General features: G+C 37.3%; 1 protein-coding gene across 4 annotated transcripts in view; it reads right to left on the bottom strand.

Annotated features, from left to right (window-relative positions):
- Window positions 1-18769, bottom strand: part of LIN54 (lin-54 DREAM MuvB core complex component) — a 65118-nt gene that overhangs the window by 8055 nt on the left and 38294 nt on the right. For all 4 annotated transcript variants that reach the window (XM_029944136.1, XM_029944150.1, XM_029944145.1 and 1 more), the window contains exons 5-10: window positions 9436-9652; window positions 4494-4567; window positions 4147-4344; window positions 2932-3023; window positions 1887-1958; window positions 82-184 (exon numbers count right to left, since the gene is read on the bottom strand). In XM_029944136.1, coding sequence (XP_029799996.1) covers window positions 82-184; window positions 1887-1958; window positions 2932-3023; window positions 4147-4344; window positions 4494-4567; window positions 9436-9652 — 756 coding nt within the window. The remainder of the gene's footprint in view (window positions 1-81; window positions 185-1886; window positions 1959-2931; window positions 3024-4146; window positions 4345-4493; window positions 4568-9435; window positions 9653-18769) is intronic.

Raw genomic sequence — 18769 nt, 5'->3', positions numbered from 1 at the left:
TTTCTTTGTAAAACAATAGAGTTCTAAAAAAATCAGGTGAAACTGGAAATTTGTCAGTTAAATAAAATAAAAAATAATCACCTTTATTGCTTTTTGCCTTTCGTTTTCATGTTCCAAATTATTATAACAATTAGTACAATTGCAGTTGTTGCAAAATTCACCATTTGCAAAGCAATCACAATATCTGGAATACAAAAATCAGTGAAAGTCACATAAAAGGGTTGTTGTTTTATTTTTTTATTTCTTTTATTTATTTATTTTTGTTAAAAAAATTTTTTTTAATGTTTTATTTATTTTTGATACAGAGAGAGACAGAGCATGAGAGGGGAAGGGGCAGAGAGAGAAGGAGACACAGAACTGGAAGCAGGCTCCAGGCTCTGAGCTAGCTGTCAGCACAGAGCCTGACGCAGGGCTCGAACCCACGAACTGTGAGATCATAACCTGAGCCGAAGTCGGAGGCTTAACCAACTGAGCCACCCAGGCGCCCCTGTTTTATTTTTTTAAATGTTTATCTTGAGAGAGTGAGCAAGAGCAGGGGGAGAGGCAGGGAGAGAGAGGGAGAGGAAAAATCCCAACCAGGCTCCACGCTGTCAGCACAGAGCCCAACACGGGGCTCAATCCCATGAACTGTGAGATTGTGACCTGAGCCAAAATCAAGAGTCAGACATTTAACCAAATGAGCCACCCCAGCACCCCAGAAAAGTCATTGTTAAAATATACAAAACTAGAAATTATCTGATTAAAAGCATTATATATGCAGTAAAGCATTTTAGAATGTACTCAGAGCCACCTACTTATAGAGTTAATATAATTGTCAACCATGTGATCGGGCTCAAAATTAAAGTCACTGGCTCCTAGAATTTTGGTTTAGAAACTTAGTTCCAGTGGTAACTGCTGTCAACACAAAAGCTATGTGATTTTATGTGAACCCAAAGTAAGTTAGTTCAAAATCACTGAAAAGGAAAATCATGAGCGATATTCCAGCAGTACAATCCGCTCACCTGAACTATAGTCATGCTTCTTGGGATTTGAATCCACTTACATGACCAATGTTTTTCACTTAACTGTTTCATGTCAAATCTCTTGGTTCAGAACTAATATGCAAATGAATCATCCAACAAAATTTTTTTTTAATTTTTAAAAATTTTTTTATTTTCGAGAAAGCGCATGCACTCCAGGTGAAGGGCGGAGAGAGAGGGAGACAGAGGATCTGCACTGACAGCAGAGAGCCTGATGTGGGGGTCAAACTCATGAACTGTATGATCATGGCCTGAGCCTGAAGTCAGACCCTTAACTGACTGAGCCACCCAGGTGCTCCCATCCAATAATTTTAAAGCTACTCAGAGTATCATCTCACTAGGAGAGCAAACATAAAGTCATAAATATAATAATCAGATTTATTATTATTAACAAAAGAGACTACATCTGTTTCATGCTGCCGTGTCTCTAAATTCCTAGTCCAGTGCCTCATCTATGGTAAAGACTATAAAATCACTTTCTGAATGAATGAAACAGTATTTTTACACCATCATAAGTGCTCAGACATTCACTTGTATGTTTATTTAAATTGTTTGGACTTATGAAACTGGTTTAAGAATTTTTATTTAACTCCATTTAATTTTTTAATTTTTTAATGTTTTTTATTTTATTTTAGAGAGACAGAGGGAGACAGCACAAGCAGGAGAGGGTCAGAGAGAAAGAGACACAGACTCTGAAGACAGGCTCCAGGCTCTGTCTGGACAGACACGGGGCTTCAACCCACAAACCATGAGATGACCTGAGCCCGAGTCAGACGCTCAACCAACTGAGCCACCCAGGCGCCCCTAGCTCCACTTACTTTTAAAACTATTTATATCAAATGAAGAAACAATAGCAAAAAGACTTACAATTTCAAACACAGTGATTTTGTACAATTACAGGGCTTTCTGGGCCGACTGGCAGACTCTGATGGGATTATGCTGTACAGATAAAAAAAAAAGATACATATTTTAGTCAATTAAAGGTAATTATTAAAAATTAGAAATGTCTCTGTAAATTCCTAAAAGAAAGCTTTAACAAATGTATGTGTCCATCTCTAATAATCCATCTCTATGTTGTCCCTTCACATCAAATTCAAAAGCAAGTTGTAGCGTCAAGATAGGGATTTTTTTTTTAATGTTTTATTTATTTTTGATACAGAGAGAGACAGAGCATGAGAGGGGGAGGGGCAGAGAGAGAGGGAGACACAGAACCGGAAGCAGGCTCCAGGCTCTGAGTTAGCTTGCAGCACAGAGCCTGACGCGGGGCTCGAACCTACGAACGTGAGATCTGACCTGAGCCGGAGCCGGAGGCTTAACCAACTGAGCCACCCAGGCACCTCAAGATAGGGATTTTTTAAGAAGGAAGTTATGAATAGCTTCCAAAGAACACTCCACAAAAAACTCTTCCTTCTGAAAGAACTAGAGCTGAAATCTGCTCAAAACGCCTGGGATTCCATTATGAAAGGAGTGAGGAGAAGGGGGTGTGGGGCTGGAGCCGGGGGAGCCGGGGCCTAGGCCTGTGCCAGGAACGAAGCGCTGCATCTACTCCAGTACTTACTCACAGATGAAAAAACAGACCACCATCAACAAAGGCAAGGGCCTAACATAACAACTTAAAACCTAGTTAATACCATTTTTAAAAACATATTCAGCATGAGAGAGAGAACGAGAAGAAAGAGACTTAGAAGACATGGCAAAACTGATGAATCTAAGTAAAAGATATTTGGGAATTCTCTGACTGCTCCTGTAACCTTTCTGTTTAAAGCTGAATCTCAGAATAAAAAGTTCTATAAAGGCGTGCTCACATGGCTTTGAGGAAAAAAATCATATGAATATGTTTTGAAATATATATATTTGATGCTGCATTTAATCTGACGCAACAACTTCCCTTACGTATTTTCAAAAGACTCACCCATTGAACGGAAGCCTTGCCTGGGTCTGGATACCAGGAGCTCCAGTGAAGTTCGAGTTGCTTGCTATAGACACATATGAAGACTGCTGTAGCTATGCAGAGAGAAAGGTAATTTTAGACCATATTTACAAAAATGCACAATACTCTCAGATGTAATGATCAGTAAGAACCACAAATTCATCCACTACTATAGGAAAAACAGTATGGAGAACTTCATACAGAAGCACTACTTCATGGAGCCCTTCTAAGGACCCAAACTAATACTAGGGGTGAAAACAACGTGACATTTGAAAGTACTACATGGTACAAATACAAGAAATTTTTCATAGAGGAGTAAGTATATCAGGATTAGGAAATTCTGGGTGAATGCCTCAAAAGTCTAAGTATTAATTTGTATTGGCTAGAAAAATGCAATGTGTCTACTTGTAAATAAAATAGGCGCTATACTGACCATTAATCACATTATAAGTTATAGGGAATGAGATGTTACATGGGTAATAATTTTCAATTTTAGATCGATTTCTACACAAGAAAAGAGATGCCAGAGACAAAAATCCTGGACACTCATTTTCTCATCAGTAGCCACATTAGCATACTCCAGGGTGCATTTCATGATGTTTCTGTTTCTCTCTCTTAGAATCTGGGGCGATCAATTCAACAGCTGAGAACACGGTGCTCATTTGCTGGACTCTTATGTGAAAAAGAAAACTTCTATCAGCTTCCTAGAAGTAGCACTCCTAACCCTCACCAGCCAGGTGGATGACACGTGGCTTTAACTCTAAAGATGGCCAGATGAGGGTATCTGGACAAGTCACTAAAGAAATGTATCTCACGGTCTACTTTCCAGGAGCGAGTCCGAGCCATCCTACTCGCATGCGTGGAAGAGCTGGATCACAGCCGCAACGCTCTCTGCATGCACTTGGACTCTGCCAACTTCAACTTCATCTTCCCTTCTATCTACATAGTCTTGCCCTCTTGCCAAACTGCTCTCAGTTCCTAAGTGTCTAACTCATATATGTGCCTTGAGCTATTTCTAAATGCTAGAGACAACACAGAAATAAATTCAGAAGTTTCCGTTAGCATCTTAAGGTTTTGGAAATGGTCATTTTAATACCGAGTAAGATGTTTTCGAGTAGCTTCAGAATGTGATGGGGCCGCACAGCTTAGACCGAATTACCCTTTTTGAAATGCGCCGACTCCATTTTGCTCTCCTACCTGAGTAACATACTGAGCGGGAAGCACCGCATACCCCACGTTCCCTGTGCCCGGAGCCGGGGCCAGCACAGTGCCTGGGGGCAGGTTAGTGAGGTTTGGCTGGATCTGTGGCAGTGGTGTGGCAGGCATGATGAGCCGCTGCTGTGGCTGGCTGGTGGTGACTATTTGTGAAGAGGGATTGATCGGTTTGGGAACAACCTAGAAAAAAGGAAGTATATATATATTTACAAAAGTAAATTTAACAGCATCTCCATTCACCATGTATCTTTTGTACATGAATCTTAACTTTCAATTTTAAAAGTGAATGGTTTGGGAGAGACTGGGAAACCAAGCTCTGTGGCACTCACCTGTTTGACAGTCTGCGCGGAGACGAGCGGAACGGACATCCGCACGGGAGTGGTATTAACCACCACTGGCTTTGCTTTTTAAAAAAGGGGAGAAAGGACAATTTATTTTCAGAAAATAGTGCTTTAAACATTTAAGATACGTAGTTCTCTCAAGATATTCTCATAAAAGAGTTTAAAGAATATCATTTGTTTCCTATTTAGAGCAATCTTTAATCAGGATAGTTACCTTTCCAAAATTCCTTAGCGCATCTACCAAGGACCTTACATCTAAGGGAGCTATACCGTATCCGCCTTCTAAGGGAATGTTTGTCATTTAAGAGAGTCTACTGAAAATATTTCAATCTGTACTCCGGTGATTTCAAACACTCCCTACTAAGCCAGTCTGCTGAAATGTTGTATAAATTTAAAAAACTGCCATTCAGGAGCTTGAGTAACAATGCTGTTCTATATTCTAATTGCCGTGTTTGTACTGAAACCAGAGAAGACATCATTTCTGTATGATTCATTGTTTACAAAGTACCTACAAAAGGCAGCACAGCATGAAGAATATAGTCTCTTAAGTCATAATACCCTGGGGGTTCAAATCCCAATTCTGCTGCTTACTAAGTCTCTTTGTCTATATCCCCATCTACAACATGGGAATGGTACCTCCATTATAGAGTATAAGGATTAAGTATGTTAATCCATGAGCACTTCTTAGAACAGTGTCCTAAAAATAGTAAGTGCTCAACAAATGTTAGTTACCACTAATGTGATTATTGTTGTTATTACAACCAATATTACTATATAAATGCCATGTGGACAGTGTTCCAGGGAAACTAAAGTATAAAGACATTTGCTCAAAGAGGTTACACTCCATTAAGGCAGATGAGACATTTACCAAAGAAAACAAACACGATTCAAAAAGAGAAAGTGCTGCGGAGTTGAAGGGACACAGAACATCTGTCTGACTGGAGAGGGTAGGAGCACTGAAGGAATGCATGGCGGGCACGGTGTCTGAGGTGGGTCCTGATCAACGGTCAGGCTGGAGAGAGGCGCGCAGGCTGCAGCAGCACATTCCATGAAGAGGCAGAAGCAAGGGAAGCAGAGACTTGATGCTGGGAAGCAGCAAAGCATTTCACAAAATGTTGGTGAACAGACCAGTCTGGTTGGAACCTAGGCTTAAAGTAGGTCTTCAACGTTAGGGTAGAAATCTATGTATTTAATCTGCATTTTTAATTCAGCAGGCGATGAGAACTTTCTGAGGATTCTGAAGTACAGAAATATTCCTTGGAATAGCACAAAAGGAAACTGTGTTTGGCCACAGTGTATAACACCGAATGGATTTCCACAAAACAAGGAAGGTTAGAAGAGGGCTGCAAGCTGAGGGTCTACTTGGAATGACACAGCCGGGGACGGACTGGAGTGAGCAACTGCGAGAGAGAAGCCGGAGGGGAGAGGAAGCACCCAAGAGGAGGACAAAAACTGCACGCCATTAGGGAAGAAAATGTAGGGCAGTGGGAAGCTTCCGAGTGGCTAGGAAGAGGCCAGCAACCAGAACTAAAACCCCGAGGGTGGAGCCGATCTGAAGGAAGATGAACCCTGGCCCAGACACAAGCTATGATGAGATGGAGGAGAGAGGCTGCACTCGATCTATATATCTGAACTAAAAGAAGTACAGTCCTTAAAACTGCTTACTGCCATTTCCACAGTTTAAATGAGGGATTTAAGAAGACAGGAAGGCTAGCTAGCCCTTAAGGTTTTATTTATGCAAAAAGGCCTAGAGCCTGGTCTGAAAGAGAGGTTGAGAAAATGGGATCTAACAATAAAAGAAAAAGAACAGATTTCCTTAGATAAAAGGCTGGGAGGACTCATGGCTGAAGACAGAAGGCTGAGAGTCCTGGAGGAACAGGAGATGGTGCTCTGACCTGCAGGGAGCAGGCCCTGCAGGCACGGGGACCAAGGGAAAGGGGGAAGTGGGAGACCTCCAGAAAGTGTCTGGTTCGTGGTGATGACTGCATCCCTCTCAATACACTAAAAACCACTACGCTGTGTGCTTAACAAGGGTGAATTCTATAGTCGATATCGATACAGATTCTATCTCAATAAAGTTGTTATGCAAAAAGAATGTATGACCATGAATTATAGGAGCAGTGACGTCCAATACCTAATTTGAACTTTCTTCCTGTTCTGATTCTCTTCATCAGTTACTTCAGCTTTATTAATTAGTTAGATCATAATTACCACTACAGACTGGTCTCAGCAATACTAAAAAGAATTAAAATTCCTGCTTAGAACACAAAAGAACGGACTCCCTACTCCCCTTGCTCCTTGGAGAAGAGATGCTGGCCATTGTCCCATGAGCACATACAACAGTGATTCCGAAGTGGCTCCAACAACCAGAGAGGGTAAGAATTTCCTGGCTGTCTCCGAAACAATGGGAAGGTGTGTGTGGTCTTCCCTCAGTCACATCAAATGACAGATGCAGATGATTTTTATTTGGATAATAAAGAAAGGGTTAACTGTCTCCATGCATGTGTGTGTGTGTGTGTGTGTGTGTGTGTGTGTGTGTAGGTGGACACACACCCATACATAGAAAATTTGGGAACTCTAGGTTTACATTAGCTTTGAATCTGCACGCTGAGTTTTCACTAAAACCTGGGAAATGAAGACAATATAAAATGAAGTAGTCAGAAAATAGAACACTATAAAACACCTAGGGAAAGGGGGACATATTAATGTTACATAACTACATCAACAGTCTCTACTTCTCCCCCTCAACTTTTGAGCACAGCCCCATATTACTATTATTGCCATTTTCATCGAAGTTGGAATAATCGTTTTTAGTCTTTAACAGAAATTCTGAACAATCCTGTTAGAACAGCTTCCTTCCAAATTTTAGAAACCATATGTGCAAGTGTTTAAGGCTTTTTAATTTCTTAAATTGACTTTCTCAGCAAGATGGAAGATTCCATTCTAAAGACATTAACCATGAAGTCTTCTGGATCATTCTAGTAGGCAGCCTGTGATTTGCAATTTATATGGTGGAACCTTTGAACACTGGTTTTTGTATGGCTTTGGTGGGAAATATACAAGATGACCCCAACTCCCTTTGGCATAAGAAAATCCCTTAGTGGAAATCAAGCCCTTAAAAAGACATATTAATACATTCATGAACGACAGCAACTATTTTTCATGTATCTCTAATAAAAATTATAAACTTAATTCATTATTCCTGCAAAATAATATATATTATATATACCTAGGTCTCCTACCTAGGGATAGAAGAACAGAAGAAGAAAAATACAGGTGGATGTAAGGGAAACTGCATGGGAAGTTGGGTATGTGAGCAGGCTGGAAAAGGGTATACACAGGAAGAGCTGAAGGCTGGAGAGGTGGAGGGGAGGGCAGAGAAGGAAAGTCGAAGGTAGAAGGCAAAAAAGAAAGCAGATAAGTAGAAAAAGGTGGGGGGGGGGGAGGAATTTCCAGGAGACAAAGAGCCTAAGTAGAGAGAGGCAGAAAGGTAGATAGAAACTTGGAAAAGAAGATACCAATAATTAGAATTATGTAGTGTCCAACCTATTCATGTACTCTCCCTGGATCTTCAGATTCTTTTCTACTTATACCAAAGGCTTATTATTGATCACACTTAGTGTTAACATCACACTGGAAATGGATCTCAGCATATGGTACACATACAAACACACACATAAAATATAACTGACTACATCTAAGGACTGCTTCATATCATTATGATTATCTAGGTACCCTGGACTTGCAACACCTCTTTTAATACCCTAAGTTTAAGTACTGAGAGAATATAAAACTTGACTGCCTTAGTCAGCAATACGCAAGTGTCATTTACCTTTCATTAAGAAACTGTAATAAAAGATTTCCTTCTAAAATCAGTTTAAAGAGAGATTAAAAAATATAACTACTTGATAGGTCTAATTTTTAAAGAATACAAACTAAAATATTGTTTCCTTCACGTATCCTCTATTTTCTCCCATCAGTAATTTAAAAAATAAATAGGTTTTCTCTTCCACAGTTTCCCTTAGTGGACTGGCTATCAGCAATAGGTCACTCCAACCCTCCAATAACGAAAGAGGAAGGTGTTCTCTCCCACAGTTTCCCTTAGTGGACTACCTATCAGCAATAGGTTACTCCAACCCTCCAATAATGAAAGAGGTTACAAGTGGTCCTTAATTCTACTATTTATATACAGTAAATAATAAGTCATTTACTTGCCATCAACTGCTTTGTGACATCAAAGGGATACACAGCAGTCTTCCAAGACCAAAAATTGGGCCCTACATTATAAACTGTCCTGAGTCTCTCATATCATTCAATTTTTAACAAGTAGATAAACACGGAGAGGGGTTAGATGTGTGAGTCTATGCATATGTCAGGTGGTAGGAAGGGTTAAACACACACAAAATGGAAGGACTATACACAGGTGTACCCTCCAAGGAAAGTACAACTGAGCAATATAACAGAACATTTTAATTGCTTTTTATTAGCAATTAGATTCAAAATAAGTAAAGGATGAACGTTGTGTAAAGTTCTTATTTACCATTTATACTTTACCTACTGGCAATTTCAATTGACCCAAATCCTACCAAACAGCTTCACAGTTTAGGAAACAAATAATTCGATTTCATCTAAATTTGTCCCACTATCATAAACCGTAGGCTTATAAACCAGCAATATAATGGCTACCCACAAACTGACCAATAATTCTGATTGTCTGGTAGTCTGGTACACTGTGTAACAACTTCTAGCAGAGTGCAACACTGTATTTACATACAACTATGATTCTATTTTGCGGCTTTCTGCAACAGTTGCTGAATTCATACTCTCAGCTGAAATGCCATACTTAATCAGGATTTCAGCAAGAAAAGGACCAATGTTCTTTAATAATGTTCAAAGAATTAATTACTATTTTTAAAAAATGGTTACTAACCTTGCTGGAGAGGTTGAGTGTTTGTACTGGGATTCTGACTAACTGGCTGGGTGGAGCTACTGGCTGTTGTGGCAGTAACAAGTCGGACATAATGAAACTTGCTTCCAGGCACTTGAATCTGCTGGACATTGGGAGCAGTTGCCAGAGGAATAATTGTCTTAAACTGTGATGTGCTCACGCCTCCAACAGTGATGGTCTGCACAGCTGATTTCACTGCCTATTAAACAATACAACATGGCTATCATTAATCTGGGATTGAACTTCCCTATTCTTTTAACTTATGACAACTGCTCAAGTAAAAAAGTATGTTCCTGTATTTCATCAAATGCTGTTGAAAGGAACAACCTGTTCAAAGAGAAATGAAAAGAATAGTAATGAATACAGGAGTGAAACCAAAATTAGTGAGTTCTACTTTCCATTTCTAGTAGTTACTTCCTTGAGAATCCAGGTCAGATGACTTGCTATGAAGAAATTATTACTTAAATTATAAGAACTCAGTTTTGTTAATATTTATAAGAAAAGAATTATTTTAAAACCCCAAGAATTAAGCCTCATTTTCAACACAGAGAAAAGAGGATGTAGACACTTGGCTTTATTTATTGCTACCCACCAAACTATGACAAATTTCATTTTCACATGTTCTAAAGAAGAAACCCCAAAGAAACGCCCATCTTATACCCTCATTAAGTCCAGTCAATTCAGTTGTATCTGCAGGTAGAAATGTAGCCACTAACAAATGGGTAAGGGGTCAAATTCAGTCCCAAATTACCCCAATTTTGGTTGTCAAACAAAACTAATTTTGGGAGATTCAAACTTGAGTCAATATAATCATTTTAATCCTTTCCTTCATTCTGATAAACAGCAATGTAACTTCCCAGAAAGCTAAACGAAACATCAGAGGCAGAACAGAACAAGTCTCTCAAGATGTCTTCAGTTGGTGTTTAATCAACATACAACAGACCTATGAAGGTCTAGGCCAGATTTTCAACCAATTCTTTAATATTATAATTATATCCCCACCTATTTTTCAAAGAGCCCTCATACTAAAAGACCACTGACATGATGTTGGAAATCTATATTATGTGGATAATAATTTATGAAAGAATAATTCTTAAGAATATGAACATTTTCATAAAAGCCTAGAAAAAAAAGAGAGAGAAGAATGTCATTTAGCATGGAAACTCTACAGACAACAGTCAAAGGAAATGACTTCATAAAACGAGACACATATTATCATGGGGCAGAGGTACCACAAAGCAGATCTAAAAGAAAGATAAAAGACAACAGCCACAACCGTCAATGGGTTAAATGAAAATATAAAGCTTAAGAAAGGAGATAAAATGTGAACATAGGGAAGCTACTGAAAAACCAAGCAAGCACGAGGTAAGTATGTACAATGATGCAAGGGACACATATCAGCTCAAAATGGAAGAAAAATACTATCTTAAACAAGGTAGTCTAATCTCAAGCATAGATTAGATACTTAATATAATATGTATGAAGAATAGTGCTTTAATTTAATTTTATTTTATTTTTTAAGAATAGTGCTTTTAAAATTCTAAGTAAGATGATCTGTTTTAAATCTAGCAGCCACATCTGAGCTAGGTATAGTGTGGCCCAAGGACAGGCGCTGGTTTAGGTAAATTTACATAGCATAATTTTTCCAGCTCTTTCAAGTTTTCTCATCCTAAGCTTCAAGCTACACATCTTACAAGATATACAGAATTGGGTCTTCAAAACAAAAGTCAGATCTGACTGTATGTTTAAATCAGTATATGTCTGTTTACATCTAACAGACTTACTTAAAGATCTGGATTTACAGCCACTGTGGTACTGTTTCGTATTTGAACCGTCTGTCCACTTCTGCTCCTTTTCCTCTTCTTTTGGGTCATTCCCCCTCCCTGTATTAGCTTTTTATTTATACATTGTGTTGCTAATCTTTTAACGGTCACCCTAGAGATTACAATGGACAACGCTGGAATTAAATTAGTACTTTACACATCACCCAGGAAATGAAAAGAACCACAGAACACAAACACCATTTACTCTTGCCCCACCTTTGTGCTATTGTTAAGTATTTTAATTCTACACATAATTTTTAAAGAATTTTTTAATGTTTATTTTTGAGAGAGAGAGAAACAGAGCATGAGCAGGGGAGGGGCAGAGAGAGAGGGAGACAGAATCTGAAACAGGCTCCATGCTGACAGCACAGAGCCCAACATGCTTGAATCCACAAACTGAGATCACGACCTGAGTTGAAGTCAGATGCAATAGCACCTGAGCCACCCAGGTGCCCCTCTATATATAATAATCTTAACCCCACAAAATATTCATTTATCATATACTCACAAATTTACTATATCTATTGTACTATATACTATACTATACTATACTATATACTATTTCTGTATCTTCCTGCTTCAAAGCACAAATGATTTAGGATCTTTTTCTTTCTGCCTAAAGAACTCACTTGAGAATTTCCTTAAGTGTGGGTCTGCTGATGAGGAATTCTTTCCTTTTTGTTCTCAAAAACTGTCCATTTGTATCTAATTTGCTGATAAACTGACTTACTAAATTCTTAACCTCAGTTTTGTTTTCAATTTGAAAATATTTACCTGATTCCTTTTTTTTTTAATTGAGATGTACTGGATACACAATGTTACACGAGTTTCAGGTTCATTGGATTGCTTCTTATGGTTTCTTTTTACTGAAATTCTTCATCTTGTTACATTTCTGAATATATTAATCTTAGTTATTTTAAAAGTCTGACTTTGATAAGCCTATTATCTGTATTTCTGGATTTTGAAGAATTTGGTCTGTGACCTGATGATTTTTGACTAAATGCCAGACATTGTTTATAAAACATTGAAGAAGTACTTTGAGGCTCTGAATGATGTTATATTCCTCCAGGGATAATTCACTTTGGCTTCTGGCAGGCAGTTAAAAGTAGGGGCAGATCATCCTAAACCAATCACAAACTGAGCAGTGTGAAGTGGAGCTTCACTCTTCCAGAGGCCTGGTCTATTTCTGGTTCACTCTTCCCGTGTATATGACATCAGTGGTCCCATCTAGGATTTGGGTGTTTGTAGGCTTCCACCTCTATGGTGGGCCTGAAACCAAATTTTTGTTCATGAGATCTAGAAGACTGACATGTCTGCTCAGCTCCCTACCCTCTCTGTAGCCACTTTCTGCTCATCACCTCTGTCTCTTAGCCACAACTTAGAAATCAGCAAATGCTTGAAGAAGTGTCATAGTGAACATGAGGCTGACTTCACTAGACTTCCCTCTACTTCGTGAATGTGGCCTCTGATGTCCTGGCTCCCTTACCAGGTCTTCAGTGACTTCAAACAGATTTTTAAAATATATCCCTCCGCCCTGCTTTTTAGTTGTTTTTAGTGGGACAGTTGGTCTACAAAAAGCTAGTTCTGTATAGCCAAAAACAAAATACCAACTACCTGGGTTTTAACCTAGGCTACAACACTCTTTTGTTGTGTGAGCCTGTGCAAGTGACTGAACTTCTCTGTGCCTAAGTGTCCTCATCTGAAAATCACACTTCTTATAGGACTGCTGTATGAATCAAACGAGTTAAATTCTATGTAGTACTCATAACATCACATATTACAATGCTCACTAAACGTGAGCTGCTATTTCTATCTTCATCACTATGTCCATTACACATGGGAAAAACGGAAGCTCAGAGAGGTTAAGACATTTCCCTAAGGCCGTAAAGCTAAAACGTAGCAGAGCCAGGATTTGAACCAGATCCAATTCCCAGGGCCACTCTTTTAAGTAAGACATCATAATGCCTCCAACTTTAGATGCTTAATGAATATGTATTAAATGACTAAACAAAACTAAATAGTATTCAGTCCTCAAGAACTCTCTTAAGAACTAAAGTTGCATATTTGCCTCTAAGAAACATTGAAAGTATTTTTTTATTCAGTATGCCGAATAGAAGTATAAACACATTTTTAAAATGTTTTTATTTTAAGAAAATTTTAGACTCACAAGTTACAAAATGAATACAGAATTCCCATACTTTCCCCAATAAAGTAACATCTTACATAATCATAGAACATTATCAAAATGTACCAGGAAATTGGTACAATACTAATAACTACAGAACAGAACTTATTTTGGATTTCCCAGTTTTTATATGCATTTGGGGGGTAGTGGTGTATCCTAGAGATTGCATAGATTTATGTAATCAACATTACCATCAAGATACAAAATTGTTCCATCACGACAAAGAAACTCTCTTGCACTACCCTTCATAGTCACACTCTCCTCCCCAACCCTAACTCTTGACAAACTCTAATTAAAAGGCATTTCACAATACCTGAAACACTTGGCAACATACAACAGCACTTACTATTTTTGCAAATGACAGAAGAATTGGAATACAATTAATTTCTTTTAGAATATACAAGTTAGTCCCTTCCTTGAAGTACAGTGGTCTGAGACACTCCACGTGAATGTCCCTTTGAACATACAACATTACCAGAAAAACAGTTTGTGTGCATTCAACAAAAACCCCCAGGTATCTCTATTCCCTGATTAACATCCTTGAGAGCTGGGTTAAAAAGCAGCTATCTTAATTTAAATTCAGATAGCAACATTTAACATGTATTAAGGGCTGCCTTAAAACACAAAGACTTGAAAGATTTACTTATTTGTACCATTTCCTAAGCTATTTCTATTTACAGATTAATATCATAATTATGTGTTTAAAAATAAATTTCTTTGAACATTATTTTCCAATTAGCAATTGGCAAAAGTCTTTGCTTAACTGACGTTTACCTAAAAGGAAAGGAATAAAACACTTTTCTAGTTCTGCAAATCAGGACTCTTATTCTATTTGGTAAAGCTGGAGAGAGAAAGCGGGAGGGAGGGAGGGAAAGAGGGGAAGAGAGAAACAGACAGACTCAACCAATACTCTAAAACAATGAGGTTGCAGAGTTCCATATTTGGTTCTGTTTGTAAATACTGCTTAGAAATCACTGTTGGGACATATGAGCTTTGGTTCAAGTTAGTCTCAGTCTTGTGTATATTTTGGCAAGCACCCTAATGCTTTATATCTTTGTTTCTCTGTTGTACAAAGGAGAACATTACCGCTAAATGAAATCTGTATAGCACTCTGACACACCTGCAGAAATTGTACTGTTTCAGACAGATATTAAGATGGCCTTTGTTTAATCTGCTGCAAAATCAGAACAATATTTTCCTTAATGCGAATTGGGTAGTGTTTACTAAAGTGTGTTTCATTAAACATTAGCTCTTCAGGATTAGTTATTACATGAAACAGCCCACTTTGTTGAATTAATTTATGAAACCCTAAAGTAAACAAAGCTAAACAAAAGCCTTCCCAGAGCCCTTACCATGCTATAAAGTTCGAAGATGGATATGGTATAGGGTGCTTCTCAAATTTATTTGACAGGATTTGGAAGGGACTTCCTTCCTTCTTTCCTCCCTCACTTCCTTTTTAAAATATACTGGTGCCAAGAGAAAGGCAGACAGTATCATATAAAGACACCCTACAGGAAATAGTTTTTCACAGAAGTTGTAATACAGAATGTTAGCACAGACATAATTAATCATAAGCAACCTGTACCAAAAATATTTGTGAAATCCCTTAAAGTAGCAATTTATATGTATTTCTACATAGAATATGACTTGAGACTCATTTTGAATCTAGGTAAAAGGCAGCTAATTTCGGCATAATTTTGTAAGATGAAAGAACTTATGTTTTTCTTTTCTTTTTTATTGAAATATTATTGACGTAACATTGTACTAGTTTTAGGTATGCAGAATAATGATTTCATATATGTATATATTTCAAATTGATTACCACAATAAGTTAACATCCATTACTGCACATAATGAAGTTTTTCTTGTGATGAGAAGTTTTGGGATCTACTTTCTGAGATCTACTCTCTTAGCAATTCTGAAATATACACGATTGTTAACTAAAGTCATCATGCTGTACATTACATTCCCAGAATTTAACTCAGATAGCTGGAACTTTGAACATTTTGATCACATTCACCCATTTTACCCACTCCTACCACCCCCACCTCACAGCAAACATCAATCTGTTCTCTCCATCTTAGAGTTCATTTTTCTTTTTTTTTTTTTTTTAAGATTCCACATGTAAGTGAAATCACACAGTTATTTATCTTTCTGCATCTGACTTGCTTCATTTAGCATAATGCCCTCAAGGTCTTTCCATGTTGTGGCAAATGGCAGAATTTTATATGTTTTTATGGCTGAATACTATTCCATTCATTATATAGAATATATACCATATCTTCATTATCCATTCATCTGTCAAAAGACACTTAGGTTGTTTTCATGTCTTGGCTATTGTAAATAATGCTGCAATCAACATTACAGAATTTTTTTTTTGAGTACAGATTTTTTTAAGGTGATCTTATTTCCTGCAGGTAAATACCCAGAAATATAATTGTATGGTAGTTTCATTTTTGATTTGGTGGGGGCACCTCCACACTTTTTCCATCATGGCTACACCAGTTTATATTCCCACCAGCTGTGCACCAGTGTTCCCTTGACATCCTTGCCAACAATTATTTCTGGTCTTTGCTAACAGCCATTCTAACAAGTGTGCGGGGCATCTTACCGTGGTTTTGATTTGCATTTCCCGGGTGATGCTAGCACCTTGTCATGTGCCAGTTGGCCATCTGTATGTCTTCTTTGGAAAAATGTCTATTCAGCTCCTCTGTGCATTTTTTGGTTGGACTGTTTGGATTTCCTTTGTTGAGTTCTAGTTCTTTATATATTTTCAATATTACCCCTTATGAGATATATATTTTGCAAATATATTCTTCCATTCTACAGGTCACTTTCCATTCTGTAAAGCACTTTTGTTGATGGTTTTCTTTGCTGTGCAGAAGTTTTTAAGTTCGATGTAGTACCATTTACTTATTTTTGCTTTTGTTGCCTTTGCTTTTGGTGTTGAATAAAAAAATCACTGCCAAGACTGATGTCAAAGACCCTTATTATTTTCTTCTAGGAGTTATATGGTTTCGGGTTTTACATTCAAGGCTTTAATCGATTTTGAGTTTACTTTTGTGTATGATGTTAATAGTACAGTTTTATTTTTTTTTGCATGCAGCTGTCCAGTTTTCCTCACACCATTTACTAAAGAAATAATACTTCCCCCATTGTATATTTTTGGCTCCTTGGTCATAAATTAATTGGCCATATATTTGTGGATTATTTCTGGGCTCTCTACTCTGTGCTACTGATCTGTGTTTATGACAATACCATCCTGTTCTGATTACAACAGTTTTGTAATATAGTTTAAAATCGGGACTTTGTAAGGTTCCCTATTAATATAGCTTTTAAAAATTTATGACTGTTTATACAGTTTATAATCATGGAGAAACTATGTTTACATTATCCTAATTCCCAAACTTCAGGTTATTAAATTAAATAAACCCACCAAGAAGCAAATCTGCAAGCTGTAAAATGTTTCCGGACTAACAGAAAAATGAGAGAAGAAGAGATAAATATTATGTGTATCATATGACTAAAGCCAGAGTCAAACTTTGAGATGAACACCAGAACATTCAGCACTCTTCTACTATCTGAAAATATTGTGAAATAGCTATAAGGCATTTTTGGGCTATTTTTTCACAGATACTAAGTCAACTTATGTGTATTTAAGTTTATGAATTACAGTGACAAGGAGGAGTAATTTAAATATATTAGTATCCATAGAAGCATTCAAGGAAAGGGTTAAATGACCAAAAAAGGCAAAATTAGACAACCTGTTCTCTAAGCGTCAGCCTTACACAAATCAGAAGCCAGCCCTACTAAAAATTAAAACATTATCAAGATAGGGTTAAATAAAATAGCATGGGACTAGGAGCAGAATACTGAAGATCAAAAGAATAGATAAAAGAACCCATATAACAAACAAATGAACAAAGAAAAAAGAGACAAACAAAAAACAGACTCTTGAAAACAGAGTACGAATTGGTGATTGCCAGAGGGCAAGTAGGTAGGGGATGGGTGAAATAAAGAGGATTAAGGGCACACTTACTGTGGTGAGCACCAAATAATGTATAGAATTGTTGTATCATTATATTGTACACCTGAAATTAATATCACACTGTATGGTAATTAGACTTCAATAACAAAAAGGAAGGAAAAAAGGAAAAAAATTACAGAATAATTAACTATACAGATTATGACATACGTGAATCTTAGACATTTATGTTGTAAAGCAAGTTTTAAATTATTAAATCTGTATTATAACAAAAATAATTTTGAAATAAATTATTTGGAGAAGGAAAATAACATATATATAGAACAGTTCATGATGAAAGCTGGATCTCAGATCAACAGAGAATGATGAGCTATTCAGTAAACGGTATGAATTAGCTATTTGGTCTGAAGGAAAAGAGCTGGATCCCTAGAACTCATTCCATGTAATAAATTTCAAATAGATTAAAGATTTAACCTTAAGAAAACACTAAAACCAATACTGGCCCGAGATACAGACCAATAGAACGAAAGTCTACAAATAAACCTGCACATAGATGGTCAAATGATTTCTGACCAGGGTGCCAAGGCCATCCAATGTGGGAAAGACAAAGGGTGTCAAGAAAACTGGATATCTACATGCAAGACAATAAAGCTGGGTCCTTTGCCACATCAGATAAAAAAACTTAAAAGGGATCCATGATCTAAATGTAAGATCTAATACTAAAAAATTCTTAGAAAAACATATCGTGATGCTTTATGACATTGGATTTGGCAATGGTTTCTTGCATATGAAATTAAGGTACAGGAAATAAAAGAAAAAATAGACAAACTGGACCGTCATGAAAATTTTTAAATTTTTTGCTTCGAAAGACACCATCAACAAAGTAAAACAGCAACTTAGAGAATGAGAGAAAATACTAATCATATATCTGATGAGGAATTAAGGTCCAGAATAAATAGAGAACTTAAAAAAAAGCCTTTTAGGTTTATTTATTTATTTGGAGGGAGAGAGAAAGCGCTCACAAGCAGGTGAGGAGCAAAGAGAAGAAGAGACAGAATCCAAAGCAGGCTCCATGCCATCAACACAGAGCCCAATGTGAGGCTTGAACTCACAAACTGTGAGATCATGACCTGAACCGAAATCAAGAGTCAGATGCTTAACCAACTGCGCCACCCAGGTGCCCCTCTAGAGAGAACTTTTAAAACTTAAACAAACAAATGAATTCAAAAATAGGTAAAGAATTTGAAAAAACATTTCCCCAAAGACATACAATGGCCAATAAATATTTGAAAAAATATTTCAACATCACTAATGATTAGGGAA

This window comes from Suricata suricatta, chromosome 1 (assembly GCF_006229205.1).
Source record: "Suricata suricatta isolate VVHF042 chromosome 1, meerkat_22Aug2017_6uvM2_HiC, whole genome shotgun sequence".
Lineage (NCBI taxonomy): Eukaryota > Metazoa > Chordata > Mammalia > Carnivora > Herpestidae > Suricata > Suricata suricatta.
The sequence above is the reverse complement of the archived record's forward strand: the minus strand, read 5'-3'. Positions and strand labels throughout refer to the sequence as shown.